The sequence below is a fragment of the Helicoverpa zea genome, chromosome 31, assembly GCF_022581195.2.
Source record: "Helicoverpa zea isolate HzStark_Cry1AcR chromosome 31, ilHelZeax1.1, whole genome shotgun sequence".
NCBI lineage: Eukaryota > Metazoa > Arthropoda > Insecta > Lepidoptera > Noctuidae > Helicoverpa > Helicoverpa zea.
This window is the reverse complement of record NC_061482.1, coordinates 14,282,128-14,298,182: the sequence shown is the minus strand read 5'-3', so window position 1 is coordinate 14,298,182 and position 16,055 is coordinate 14,282,128. Positions and strand designations below refer to the sequence as shown.

Sequence of the window (16,055 nt, the reverse complement as noted above, 5' to 3'; positions counted from 1 at the left end):
TGGTAGACGGTAGCGTGTATGGCTAGCATTAGCACAACATTATGTGCCAGTGTTTTAGAGTAGCTTTAATCTATAGGTACTACTATAATAAAGAGGAATGATTGTGTGTTAGGTTAGAATCCTTAAGGCTACGAAACTACTAAACTGATTTTTATACTGTTGGGAAGCTAGACTATCCCCGAATAAGATTCCCCAGGGGAAACTGGTGTAAACAGCTTATGCATAATACTTATCTTGTTACATGTAAAATTATAGGTTTTTCCCTATTTGCAAAAAAGTATTTTTTGTTAATTTTTTTTCTTAGCCCGTACTGTCCTCTTCCCAAAATTTCCAGCCCTACCCTCCCCAGTCACTTTCGTCCAATTTCTATCCTACCTTTCTTATCCAAAGTGCTTGAGGCTTGTGCTCATAAGCAATTTGCTCGTTTTATCTACGGCAATGAGCTACTGAGCCCTTTCCAATCCGGATTTAGGCCGGGCCACAGCACTTCTTCTGCCCTCCTCAAAGTGACTGGCGATATTAGATTTGCTATGGAAGACGCTAATCTCACAGTGTTGGTACTCGTGGATTTTTCAAATGCGTTCAATACTGTCAGTCACGACATCCTTTTATCTATTCTATCACATCTTATGGTCTCTTCTAAGGCGTCAGACTGGTTTTCCTCTTATCTTCATGATCGCCAGCAGTCGGTTCGGGTGGATGAGGATTCATCTGCGTGGTGTTCTTTGAATGCTGGCGTTCCTCAAGGCGGCATACTCTCACCTCTGTTATTCTCCATATTTATAAATTTCCTTACTCCTGAGCTTCAGTGTTCGTATCATCTCTATGCCGATGACTTGCAGTTGTATCGTCACACAAAAGTGAATGAGTTGGCAGCTGTGCTTGTTAAAATTAACAAAGACTTGGAGGTAGTCAAAAGTTGGTCTGACAGGTTCGGAGTGGCAGTCAATCCTGTTAAATGCCAAGCTATTATCATTGGTAGCTCAAGAAATTTAGGTAAAGTAGACGCACTTGGGTTACCAACTTTGGTATTTGACGGGATAAATATACCGTTTAGCTGCTCAGTGAAGAATTTGGGCCTTCATCTTGACTCTTCACTCAATTGGCAAGCACAAGTTGCAGCTGTCAGCCAAAAAATCACTAGTACACTGCGGTTTCTTTATCGCTTCAAAAACTTGCTCCCGTTCCATGTAAAAGCAATGCTTATGCAAACCTTAATCTTTCCTATAATCGACTATGGTGATGTTTGCTACTATGACCTGAATGCAGATCTGCTCAATAAACTCGACCGGCTTCTCAACAATTGCATTCGATTCGTTTTTAATCTTCGCAAGTACGATCATGTGTCAGCGTATCGAGCGCAACTTAAATGGCTACCGATAAGACAACGACGTGTGATGAGGGCATTAACTACTCTTTTTTCTATACTTTATACCCCGTCTTCACCTTCCTATTTAACTTCTCACTTTCAGTATGTGTGTTCTCAGCATAACAAAAATCTCCGCTCCTCTAATAATCGTCTTCTTCACTGCCCTGCTCACCGTTCAGACATTATTCACTCTTCCTTCTTTGTGAAATCTATTCTTCTTTGGAATGAGCTACCTCTGGAGGTCAGGATGGTAAATAGTCGACACACTTTTAAAATGAAACTGCGAAATCACATCCATGGCAAGTTGGCCGAATCATTACAGTAGTTCATTTTTCTTACCATCTTCTCCTACATTCTCCTGGATACAGTTGTACATATATATAGTTATATATACAGGGTTACTGGTAAGTAGACCGCATCCTTTCAGGAGGTGATAGTATAGGTCAATACGGACAAATTGGACCATGGGATACACTGGGCAAAAGTTAACCCGTTTCAAGATAATCGAATTTCAAGATCAGTCGTCTAGGTACACGTATAAATTTTCATTATTAGTCAAAAGTCTCGTTTTTGTGGATTTTTGTGTGTTTTTGAATAGAAGATGAATCACTTCATAATAACAAACCATAAACTATACAAATCACAGAGGAAATTATAGCGAACAGCAATTACTTTTTTAGTAGCTATATTTTCAAAAATATTACTATTCATTTTTTTGTGCAGAATACTTAAAAAACATCAACATTTATCTAGCTATCCAAAAAGGCACAAAATACACAAAAATCCGTAAAAACGAGACTTTTAACTAATAATAAAAATTCATACGTGTACCTAGATGACTTGTAAAGAAAAGATCTTGAAATTCGATTATCTTCAAACGGGTTAACTTTTGCCCAGTGTATCCCATGGTCAAATTTGTCCGTATTGACCTATACTATCACCTCATGAAAGGATGCGGTCTACTTACCAGTAACCCTGTATATATATATATATATATATTATATTTATATATGCATAAATATATATTTTTATTATCTTCCACTGATGCTCAAATTGTGTTGCACCTACCACTTCTATTTCACCACCACCCTAAGGTAGACTGGCAGAGAACGCCTAAGGCGTTAAGTTGCCGTGTAGCGACGGCTTAAGAATACACATGTCGCTACCCCCTTCTTCCAGTGGGTGTCGTAGAAGTCGACTAATGGAGAAAATTGCACCGAACACCAGTGCGAGAGAAGGAAAACTCGGAAAAAAACCCTCTATCAACCCGTCTGGCCAGCGTGATAGCAGTAGGCTATATTCCTCTAATGTGCAGAACAAAAAAGCCACGGCCCCTAGTTCCCGGCAGTCCCGCTATTCCCGGTCACGGTGGCGACCGTGGTTACGGTGGGACAGGGGGTGCGAAGAATCTCCGGGTTACGGGAGGCCACCAAACACAACTGACTCTTGCGACGTACAACGGCCGCACGCTACGGCTTGACTCGCATCTGGCGCAACTCGAGGTGGAACTTGGGAAGATTAGGTGGCACATATTAGGGTTATGTGAAGTTCGAAGAGAGGGGGAGGACACCATAACCCTCGAATCAGGTCACCTAATGTACTTCCGAGAGGGAGACCAACAATCCCAAGGTGGCGTTGGGTTTCTGGTTAATAAGTCCCTAGCTGATAACGTTGTGGAGGTGTCTAGTGTGTCGAACAGGGTAGCGTACCTTATCATAAAGCTCACCGACAGGTATAGCCTCAAGGTAGTGCAAGTGTACGCACCGACCTCGACACATTCAGACGATGAAGTGGAGGATATGTTTGATGATATATCAAGGGCCCTCCACTTCACTACAAAGACCCATTACACCGTTGTCATGGGGGACTTTAACGCTAAAGTGGGAGTACAGATTTGCGGCGAATCGGCAGTAGGATCCCATGGATTTGGAAGCAGGAATCATAGGGGGCAAATGCTCGTCAACTTCCTTGAACGCGAGGGGCTCTTTTTGATGAACTCCTTTTTCAAAAAGCAGCCCCAAAGGAAGTGGACGTGGCAAAGCCCCGACACTATGACTAAAAATGAGATTGACTTCATCATGACGAACAAGAAGCACATATTCAGAGACGTCTCCGTGATCAATAGGTTTAATACCGGCAGCGATCACCGACTTGTCCGAGGCTCTCTGAATATCAACTTCAAGGCCGAACGTTTCCGTCTGATGAAGGCCAGGCTCCGACCAACACTGCTCCAAACCATGACAGGATCTGAAACGTTCCAGTCAAATCTGGAGAACCGATTTGCCGCCGTGGAAACCACAACAGACGTTACCCAGAACCACGAATATGTGGTTCGGATCCTCAGGGAGGAAGGTTCGAGATTCTGTAACATGCAGCGTAAGGGCAAGAAATCAAAGCTTTCGGAAGAGACATTAGGGCTTATGAAGAAACGACGTGAAAACCCGCCTGTCACTTCGTCAGCTAAGCGGGCTCTAAACCAAGAGATCAACAAGCACGTACGACGCGACCTCCGGTGCTCCAATACTCTTGACATTGAAAGAGCAATTGAGCTGAATCGGGGGTCAAAGGTGTTCGTACAATCTCTTGGAAGAAGCCACTTGACGAAGCTGACCACAACAAATGGAGAAGTCGTTTCTTCGGTGCCGGCAGTCCTTTCGGAAGTGGAAAATTTCTATGGCCGGTTATACGCATCGCATGCATCTCGACCTGATCCCGGAAATGAGGATTCTAGAGCCACATTAACACGCCATTTCACCGAAGACCTGCCAGAAGTCAGCAGTGGCGAAATCGAGATCGCTCTGAGACAGCTCAAAAATGGAAAAGCCCCTGGCGAGGATGGCATTACAACAGAGCTTTTAAAAGCAGGAGGTAAGCCCGTACTGGGGGAGCTCCAGAAGCTTTTTAATGCCGTCCTGTTTGAAGGGAGAACTCCAGAGGCGTGGAGTAGGAGTGTTGTCGTCCTGTTCTTCAAAAAGGGAGACAAAACCCAGTTGAAGAACTATCGACCCATTTCCCTCCTAAGCCACGTATATAAGCTGTTCTCAAGAGTGATCACGAACCGACTTGCGCGAAGACTCGACGAATTCCAACCACCGGAGCAGGCTGGGTTTCGGAGCGGATACGGCACCATAGACCACATCCACACAGTGCGGCAGATTATACAGAAGACCGAAGAGTATAATCAGCCCCTGTGTCTAGCATTTGTGGACTATGAGAAGGCCTTTGATTCGGTTGAAATCTGGTCTGTTCTGGAGTCCCTGCAGCGTTGTCAAGTAGATTGGCGATACATCCAAGTGATGAGATGTCTCTATGAAGCCGCTACAATGTCCGTCCAAGTACAGAATCAGCAAACAAGGCCCATACCGTTGCATCGAGGAGTGAGACAAGGGGATGTTATTTCCCCGAAACTGTTCACTAATGCAATGGAGGATATGTTCAAAACGCTGAACTGGAAAGGACGCGGCATCAACATCAATGGCGAACACATCTCTCACTTGCGATTTGCTGACGATATCGTCATCATGGCGGAAACGCTGCAGGACCTACAACAGATGCTGAACGACCTGGCTGAATCTTCTCTACGCATCGGCCTACGGATGAACTTGGACAAAACCAAGGTCATGTTCAATGAACATGTTCTACCGGAACCGATTGCGATACACGGCGCCGTTCTCGAAGTTGTTCGGAAATATGTATACCTCGGGCAGACATTGCAGTTAGGTAGAAACAACTTTGAGGACGAGGTGAATAGGAGAATTCAGTTGGGTTGGGCTGCATTTGGGAAGCTACGTCGAGTCCTAACATCGTCGATCCCACAGTGCCTAAAGACAAAAGTCTTTAATCAGTGCGTCCTACCTGTCATGACTTACGGAGCCGAAACGTGGACACTGACGGTACGGCTGGTCCACAAGTTTAAAGTCGCTCAGCGGGCTATGGAAAGGGCTATGCTCGGCGTTTCTCTGAGGGATCGCATCAGAAATGAGGTAATCCGTCAGAGAACCAAGGTCATCGACATAGCCTATCGAATCAGCAAGCTGAAGTGGCAGTGGGCTGGCCATATTAGCCGAAGAACCGATAACCGTTGGGGTAAACGAGTTCTAGAGTGGAGACCGCGCCTCGGCAAACGTAGTGTAGGACGTCCTCAGGCACGGTGGAGTGATGACTTGCGCAAGACGGCTGGCAGGAGCTGGATGCGAGAAGCCGAAAATCGATCTCAGTGGCGTGCACTTGGAGAGGCCTATGTCCAGCAGTGGACTGCGATAGGCTGATGATGATGTTAAGTCCGCCGTTGTACAATGTGCAAAAAGTATTTTAAATAAATAAATAAATAAATAAATACTGTCCCACTGCTGGGCAAAGGCCTCCCCATTTTGCCTCCACACAGATGGGCTAACATTGTCACCCAGTGGCTACCATAGGATGGCCATCGCAGGCGGGGTAGGCCCCGAAAGAGATGGCGGGATGACCTGGATGCCTACAACCCTGATTGGTGCGAGGACTCAAAAGTTATAATTTAATTTTTTAAATTTTAATTTTCGCAAAAAAAAAATCCCTGGTTACCCCAGGAGATATTCCTTGGCCTGTCAAACGCATACAATCCCTTTAAAACCAGAGGTCATGATTACTGGTACTTTGCCGTTGTTGTTAACAAATAGGAGAACTGTGTTACCATGGTAACGGAGAGTTATTTGCAATATTTAGCTATAGCTATTGAATACATTAGTTTATAACATCAGGGGAGCATAAGAGCTAGAATGTGTTTTACTACTACAACTGCAGAATTGCTAGGGGCGTGGCTTCAGTTCACACTACCACACTAGCAACATCGGGATCGTTTGTACATTGCACTATATTGACGCCTGACCACGTGATCATACGGGCACCGTAGTCTGGGAGCTGTAGTAAACTATAGTTATTTAGCAGTGTTAACAGTGGGAATGCACTAGGAGATCATAAACAAGAAGCAGCTGTTAGGGCGAGTCCATGATTTGAATAGTGCATCTAGCGCTTTATTGAAGTCTGACGTGGTCTAACAGGTATCATAGTCAGGAAGCCGTAGCAAACTGTAGTTATTTAACAGTGGGAATGCACTGGGAGATCATAAACAGAAAATAGTTGATCGGACGAGTCCATTATTTAACATCGCATCGTGCATCTTGAAGTCCGACTTAACTAGATGCATTTCTTAACCTGTCATCAATTTCTTTCTTTAGTTAATTATATTTTTAACATGCTATTAAAGTCTTGTAGTGAAAGAGTTTATTTATGAAATTAAGTTTGTATTTGTCAAAATTTGATTTTATAAAATTTTGGATACGGAAGTGGGGATTCTTTATAAACCTAAGAAAAAACTACGAATTTGGTACTTCGCTTCGCCTCACCTGAAGCCAACCACCACTGAGCTTTTGACATATTCTCCAAATGTTTTAGGAATTATTATAAGCCATGCTCAAAGTGATCATTATAATACCTACATAGACCAAAAATTTTGTACGGTGCATATAATACGACTATGTCTCATAACATTTAGGTATTTACTCGAAATTATGCAAATACTTAAAACACCCCTCATTCTGAAGAAATACATAAGTAATTTGTTTAAGCTATAGAATCGATTTTGGGAAAACATTGAAATTCACAGAGATTTATTATAACGGAATATAAAATCACTTGACGTTTCCCGATTCTCAACTTTCCATCAAATAAGGAGTCTTTCTTAAAACACAAGCTTCTTCTATATCTTTCGTTTCAAGTCGGGCTGAAGAATATATTTTAATCAATCGTAAATGTTTTTATTATATTGTATATTTTATAACAAAAATGAAATCTTCTAAATAAATAAAAATGAAATTGTAGAAATACGTCTCCAAAGTTGACGCAGAAGCAGCATTGGAAGACAAGGTGCAACGTTCCATTGCATCTTAAGTGCATTGGTCGCATTTACCGTACTAGGAAATAATAAACACTAGGTAGTCTATCCAACACCTACAACTACAGTATATCATGCTTTTATAGTGCACACATTCGTAAAAGGAGTAGGGGGTAGAATACAGCACTGCATTGTGGGCGGGAAACTGCCGTCACTTCATGAAATAAAGTGGGAGGGGGAATAGTATTCATTCTTTCGTGTGTTGCATTTCACAATGAAAAAGTTTTACGTTATGTCCCTGCCATGCCTTCAAATCTATTTATAGTTAACTAGCCGTTTTCCCCGCGGTTTCACTCGCGTCCCGTGAGAATTACTGCCCGTACCGGGATAAAATAAAGCCTATGTTACTTGCACATAATGTAGCTTTCTAGTAATGAACGAATTTTTAAAATCTGTCTAGTAGTTTTTGAGTTTATCCATTACAAACAAACAGACAAATAAACGATGTCAGGGTAAGCAGGTTTTTCCTCCGAAATAATTGAATTACGTATTGCAACCGACCGACAGTAATCGATTGTAAATGCGGCGCAATGACTCAATGAAGGTTTTATATTATAAATATTTGTGTCCCAAACCTCTGAAGTACCGATGCAACCTTTCTAAGTTTTAAGTACATCTTGAAAACCAATGACTGTGTTTCGGAGGGCACAATAAACTGTCATTTGAACATCTTTGGCAGTTGTTACGTGTATTCAGAAGCCAGTAAGTCTGACAACCAGTCTTACCTAGATGTATCAGGTTGTCCGGGTAACTGGGTTGACGGTCAGATAGGCAGTCACTCCTCGTACACTGGTACTCACCAGTGTTTTATGCTGCCTCCAATTAGACTGGAAGCCGACCCCAACATAATTAGTAAAAGGCTAGGCCGACGATCATGACTTGTGTCCTAAACCTCCTTACCATTTTTTTTTTTAATATTATGAAAGGCTGGTCATTTTTTTTTTTAATGAAATGAAAGGACCATGGGCAAAAATGTATGAAGCCTGGGCTCACCCACCAACAGAGATGAGACCACTTTGAATATACTTGTAAAGCACTAAATATAAAGATTTAAACGCATTTTTGCGAAGAATCCATGGGGTTATTTTGTTATAAATATTTTTCTCCGACCATAAATAAACTAATATTCTGCAAAAAGTAGTGCTGTTATGGCAGTGTAGGTTTTGTTATTGAACACCTTTAACTAGTTTTAATTCCAGGTTTAATGTATACATAAAAAATAAAACAGCTTCTAACAGTTAAAATTATTTTTGTTAACATTTCAATCAATATCAATAATAATGTCGTCTAAATATCCTGGCGGTGGATTAAATTGTGAGTGCCTGCCTCACCCTAGATACCATATTATTGAAATGATATGAGCACAACTTCCTACTGAGCGTCTACCTGTTAGACACGAGCAGTAATACTGAGCGATGGCATCTCGACCCATTTCGTTTCTGTTAACCAGAATGTATACCTACGTAATATGTAAACCTATTTAGGTGCATATCTTTTTTTTGCCATGGAATTGAAGGTAGTGCCCATAGTAACAATTTTAGTACAAACAAAAACCTTCACAACGGCGTATGCTATAACTCTGTTGGACAATGAGCCCAATTTGACTCATGGTCCTTTATTTATTTGCCAGAATATAGGTACAATATACAATATCATTCTTGACGTATACTTCTATAGTCTATTTATTTCACCTAAAGTAAGCTGTATTTACAGACGTAAAGTATGTAAAGTAGTAGTAATAGTACGTAAAGTATGTTAGGTAAGTATGACCTTTATCAAAAAATCGTTTGAAACTGTCAGAATAAATAAGAAGGACTAATTAAAAAGCCTTGTATCTACATATCGTAGGTAAGCAAGGCGGCCAGTTTTGTATGGGTCACTACGAGAGGTACATCCGTTAACAGCTACGGTATCGAAGATCTCACTGCAGCGGTGGTTAAAACCCAGTTCGATAATTCGTTGACGGACGTACCAGGCATTTATAAAGGACATCATTCATTTCTTACCCAAAACTGAAAGTGCCGGCTAGAGTAAAAAAATAGTAGATTCTCGTAGAAAATAATGCCCTGAAGATTTTTTACTATTACAAGAATCGTCTAGGTACTATTAACCTCAAATAGCAGTCTGGGGGTTAAATGAAGACGTTCCTTATAATAGTAAAAAATCTTCAGGATATTATTCTCGGCGATAATCTGCGATATTTTTACTCTGGCGTCAGCAAAACCCCAGCGGGGCCCTCCAGGGCAAAGGCCTGCCGGGGCTGCGAGATTGTTCGATAGCATTACCGCGGCCCTTGGATATAAAGGGCTTAAGAAGGAACATGATGGGTTTTAGTCAGTAAGAGTCTGATACTCCCTCACGCTGCTAACCTACAGCGGGAGGGGTTCATTTGATGATTTCCCATCAAAGAAAAAAAGGAAAGCGTTTTTGCCCCTCAGGTTGGGCAGGAGTTACTTGAAGGCAGCGCCTGCCTCCTCTGGTTTAGGGCCGTAATGTGCTGTTCAAATATTGTGGGATTTTTTTGTATTTTCAAAGTCCAATAGTATCCTGGGGGTTAACTGTAGACGATTCTTGTGATAGTAAAAAATCTTCAGGGCATTATTCTCTACGAGAATCTATTATTTTTTTACTCTGGCCGGCACTTTTATTTTTGGGTACAAAATGTTCGAGACTCGAATGATCTCCTTTAAAAGAGTTTGTAATACATCTATAGTAAACCCTTATACCGTTATAACAAAAACGTTACGCATATGTTAGAAAAACTGAAAGAAAATGTGACCCCAGAAAAACATGAAAGGTGATTTTTTATGTGGCCCATAATGTTTTTAAATAAATTGTGCCGTTATTTAATTCAATATTTGCATATTAATCGAAATGATTCAATTTATAAAAGTTAAAATACATTTCAAAAGTTAATTGTAATCGATAACCCCAAAAGGCGTCACGCCAAAAATATTTTTTTAAGTCCAATATGAATTAAATTAAGCAACAAAGTTTAGGTTATTGGTTTCTATAAAATGGAAAATACTAGGGTCACTGAAGTTAATAGGAGATTGCCTATAGTCAACAGTCAAGGAAGAATTCGGTGTCCATAGTTGTGTAGCCCACCAACAACTAGGTTGTTCTTTACTGTGCAGTGTTTGTTAAGATAAAGTTTTAAAGTGTCCTAAATACTCAGACAAAAAAGCATTCAGAACTATTTCCAAAATGTTGATCTATGAACTTTGTTTTGAGTTCCTGCCAGAAATAAAAAAATAAAGTTATTCCTTGGGGCGCCCTTTCACCGTTCATTCACCTCTTCGAAACTACCAGAAGGCAACATCGCTACGTACCCAATATGAAAGCCAAATATGCTACGTTTATATATACAGGCTAAAATATATACCTATAGGTAGGCTTTTTACCTTTGCTCGTACTAGGATAACATAACAAGCCAGGAGATTTGTTTGCAATATGAGACCTGTGATATTCTATATAGATTTGTATCTACCCTACACGTGTTTTAAACTATTAGCACTGACGACTTTGTAGAAGTCATGCAACGAAGAAGAAAATACACTGCAGTCTGTTCGTTCGACTATCCCAAATATACCTCTAATATTTTGTAATATCGAGGTATTACGGTCGGTGTATTTATAAATACGTCGTGAAACAATATACCATCCAATCCATGTAATAGATCGTTTTGTAGTTATCTAAACTATAATTTAAAAGAAAGCAAAGACATTTTAAAAGATAAATAAAGCAACGCCAGCTGATTCTTAAATATTTTTTAGAATTATTAGTGGATTAAACTAACATAAAACCTTCCGCTTGGGTACCGACTCATTATTCGCCAAGGCGCGTGTAAAACAAGTTATATTTATAATATCATTAGTAACCACAAAATTCGCATATGCTTAGATGAGCATTACATTTGCCAGCACAATGTTTCTAAATATTACCTTGACGTCAAGTCAGAAGAATTAGCTAACGTATTATTTTACTCCAATTAAATTAAACAAAACAATTCCTACGCCTGAAAGGACACTGTTTGGTGCTACCTATTATAAAATACATGGAAAATTCTACACCACTAAATAAAAAAATTGAAAAAATAAATAAAAAAACGGACATGCGACTTCTACCACAGCTGAGCCATGACTAAGTGAACAATATACCCGTCGAGTCGTGTACACTCTGTCTTGCTCCCTCTCCAGGCAACGGGATATTGCTTATTCATGCTACATGTACTAGGGGAGATCAGACCATTTGGATCATTTGACTGGTTTGTTTTTAATTCAGAATCTGATTTCTGCTGCACAATGAGCTTTGCTTAATCAATACGGAATTCGTAGTAAAGCTCTGACGCTTGTCCTTTCTTATCTGATAGACAACAAATAGTGGACATAAGCATAACTTATACAATAAATGATCTCCCGTTTATGATGTCTGAGATCTGTGATATTATTTTATTTGCTGATGATAACCGGAAGGAATCTAGTCTCAGAAACTTGCCGAAGAACCCATGCCCCAACAGCATCTGCGTCACCCTGATTGACAGGGAGCCGTGCCCTCTCCTGAGCCAGTCGTCGAATACTGGTCGGATCGCCACGACGGTATCGAGGCCGGATAAAGTTACAGAATTAAAGTCAGGCTAGAGCTTAGGCTGCCTCTGATTCAGACTTCGTACAGTGAGGGTGATGGAGGTTCTTCTTGCTCCTCTAAAGAACAATGATTGAGAAACATTTATCGACACAGAACAAAACTCTAAACTCACCTTCAGCTATAAGAAACTCAAAATCGGGATTAATTTCAGTTGGCTTGATTTGTTGAGCTGCTTTTTTGACCAGATCCAAGACTTCCTCCACTGCTTCCTCTACCATCAGGCTCTTACGGTTTAATTCTACGCAAGCATTTCTGTAAGATGGTGACGTTATATGAATAATTATTTAGTAATTAAATATCAACGGAATTAGAAAGTCGTGGTGGTCTAGTGGGTAAAGCCAGTAAGTCTGACAACCAGTCTTACTAAGGGGTATTGGGTGGCCCAAGTGACTGGGTTGACGAGGTCAGGTAGGGCAGTCGCTACTTGTAAGACATAGGTACACAGCTGCATCCGGTTAGATTGGAAGCCAACCCCAACATAGTAGGGGAAAGGCTCGGAAGAAGAACAAGAAGATCAACGGAATTAATGCAGCGCAATTAATGTTATTTTTAATGCATAAAAGGTGTTATATTTTCCACCCTACTTATAGCACACCTAGATCTAAAAAGGGTTAACTAAAAAAAAATACACTTTTTCATAAAAATATTGATTCCGCCATCCTTGTGGTTTGTAGAACTTCTTTATTTAGCATAATACTTTTTGTACACAACTAGAAGTAGTTCGGTATTCGTTTAAAGAATTTGATAACATACAAAACTAAAAAAACTTGATATTTCAGTTAACACCCCCTTTTGATCTAGGTGTGCGAATAGAAAAGTAAAAAATCTTTTTAATATGTGTAAAATAAATAAACTTAAATAATAAACTTTCAAATATTTGATTTGTTATTTTTCGTATTTTTTTTAACTTGGTGCAATTATGTCGGTCTTAAAATAATAAATCAAACGTAATTAGTAAAATGTAAATAATCTCAATAAATATGAAGATGTACGTATCTTAAAATTTACTCATGCTACTAGGGTCACATAAATCAAACGTAGTTTCTGATGCAACCGATTGTGTATGCAATAGTGTGTTCCCATAACATGTACACACATTACGATGCGTTGACGAGATTGAATCTTCTTCGTCAGGGTGCGTAGGTATTTTAAATTACCCAAGGAACAATACAAGAATTCAGTAATTTATATTTTCAAAAAAATATGTCACATGAACTTAGATTTAAACAAATGGAAACTACTTAACAGTCCTCAACCTGTGTAGGCAGCTCTGGAATAACGGTGTTATCTGACTTTGATTTAAATAAATAAAATTAATTGAAGGAAAACCTCAATGTAATAAAAACAATCGCATGATGAGAAATTATGAAAACAAATATAACGTATGTACTTGTTTCTACCTCTACGTTTTAACACTCACCGACATCCCGTTTCTACGTTTTCTATGAATTCTTCTACAGACCACGGAGTTTCCTCTGGAAAATACAATAGTTATCTTAATTTGACGTTATATAATATAAAATACCAGCATGTTTATATTGTTTTATTTTTTAGAACAGAATAGGATTTTATTTTGCAAATATGGGCAAAAATATACATGTCTAAAAAAATGATAAATATCAGCGGCCTTTAACCATTGGGTATTATTTTCTTATTATTATATCTTAATACTTAGGAAGCAGGTAATCTAGAATAATAAATTTATTTATATTTTAAGGTAAATGAAGGCAGGACATTGCCAAAACCAATCAAAATATATCATGTCTAATTTAAGGTTATTTTTGGCGAATACCTAGGTGTTATTTACTACTCACCAGGTAAATTGATCAAAGTAACATCTTGCATTCCACTTAGCATGTATATTATACGGTTAGTATATATATCGTGTACCCGAGTTACCAGGACATCAAAGCTTTTGATAGCTGCGTTGGCGCGCTCGATAAACTCTCGCCAATCGTCACTAGTCCAACACACGTACTTCAAGCCGGGGAGCAAAAGAGATGACAGACGCACAACTTGCGGCAGAAAGAGAGGACGGACCTCAAGTTTAACGCGTCTCACTGTACGGAGGTAATCTTCTAGGAGAAACTGTAAGCAGAATATCAAGCAAAAGGGTTACGTCCGGGCCTACTCGTAAAGTGCAAATTATTTTTTTTATTTAGTAGGTACCCACTTGTAAGGAATCATTGACGAGTGTAAAGTAATTTTTTTTAGCATACAGAGAATGGCAAACAATTGGTAAATCAATTCCCATCTTGACTAGACAGTCAGATTCTCTGATTAGTAGCCGGACTGTATGGTCGAGGTTTACTACGACACAGCCACTGTCATCAATCCTCAGGAGTGTGTTGTTCAGACAGTCGTCTACATCCCATAGCTGTAACAATGACAGAGTGTAAAGATTAAAATACAATCTATACTAATATTATAAAGCTGAAGAGTTTGTTTGTTTGTTTGTTTGAACGCGCTAATCTCAAGGACTACTGGACCGATTTGAAAAATTATTTCAGTGTTAGATAGCCCATTTATCGAGAAAGGCTATAGTCTACTTTTTATCCGAGTTCGTGCCGTGATTCCTACGGGATGCGGGTGAAACCGCTGACAGAAGCTAGTTTATTATAAAAGATTTACGTTGACGAACATGTAACGTAGGATTACAACGATGCTACGACGTAGCAATGTCATGGCTACGCTTACTACGCCAAATCGTAGCACAGTCACCCACGCATCTTAGTTAAGCTTGCCGCCCACGCGGTCGAGTAAAATCTTATTTGTTTACTAGGCCATGGTTTTGATAAGATCGATTTAAAGATTACTGTTATGTACTTTGTATTATACAATAAATTAATTGTTGTGGAATAATCTCACGTCTACACATTCATTCCATCATAATTCCAAAATAAATTAACTCATATATCTCCAGATAGCAGACTTTCTGAAATATTCCTTTATAGTTTCAAAAGATGCTACGCACCAATAAAGCTCGACGACTAAAACTAGAAACATCTCTTTCTTGTGATGCTACCCTTGCACTGGCACGGATAAAAATAGTGCGGAATCTATTACAAGTTACTATTGGTATTTATATTGCGGCAGAGATTGCATCTTTGCCGGTCAGGTTTTTTGGTTTCAATAAACTTTGTGTAGGTCTCATTCGTTAACCTGGTGGACGTTTTTCTGGAAATATTTATTTTCAAAATAATTTTCCATCATCTCAGCATGAACACGATAACTGTTTAACGATACGTTTCTGAGAGTTTTTTTTTTCTAAATTAGAAACCTGTTCACGTAAATATAATAAAACATTTTTATTGTATTTAATGATTGAAAATGTACAAAAATAAAACCGTAATTTGGGATAGAATAAACGACTTTATTTATAACATTTAAAATAACCGCTTAGCGTGTTACGCTTGTTTACAACCATGATAGATGTTGGAGTTTACTTCTCTGCATTTATGAATGCCTGGTGCATTACCTCGTAGTGGTCAAGCCACCTGTTGCATCTTTGATGATAGGCACAACCAAATGTTTTAATAAAATATATAGATATCTTCTTTCCATACGATTCACATTTAATTTAAATACAAACAGTGTTAATTTAGCTATAAACATTTTTACTATTCTTATCCGTACCCCCAAAAGGAAAAAAAACTGAACCCTTATAAGATTATTTTGCTGCTCGTCTAACACATTTTATTTCGAAAATGCGTATTCATGATAAAAAACCGTATAGTCAGCAAAAAGTGCATATTTCGACGATCTAGATTCCAGGGAATAGAAACTCACAGGATGCTTCCCGTTGGAAACTATGCTTGGTATACATCGTTATAAACAAGTTTTAGAAAAAATCTCAAAAACATGCTTTATAATAGTAATTGAACCTAAAAAAATGTAGGGTATCGTTTAAAATTGAAGTTATTAGTCCAAACAGGTAATCATCATATAAAACAGTTTAATTTAATATTTTGTTTTGATTTGTTGTGTTTCTTATATTATATTTATAATATATTAGGTCATGGAAACTGTGTTGTAACTTTATAAGTCAGGTGCATAACCTACGCATGAAAAATGTAGCTTGGTATAACTACTAATACCGACAATTTCATG

General features: G+C 39.1%; 1 protein-coding gene across 1 annotated transcript in view; it reads right to left on the bottom strand.

Annotated features, from left to right (window-relative positions):
• LOC124645392 (dynein axonemal heavy chain 5) overlaps positions 1-16,055 on the bottom strand; it is a 74,382-nt gene that overhangs the window by 41,496 nt on the left and 16,831 nt on the right. Inside the window, exons 12-15 of the mRNA XM_047185193.1 lie at positions 14,119-14,322; positions 13,760-14,033; positions 13,366-13,420; positions 12,058-12,197 (exon numbers count right to left, since the gene is read on the bottom strand). Coding sequence (XP_047041149.1) covers positions 12,058-12,197; positions 13,366-13,420; positions 13,760-14,033; positions 14,119-14,322 — 673 coding nt within the window. The remainder of the gene's footprint in view (positions 1-12,057; positions 12,198-13,365; positions 13,421-13,759; positions 14,034-14,118; positions 14,323-16,055) is intronic.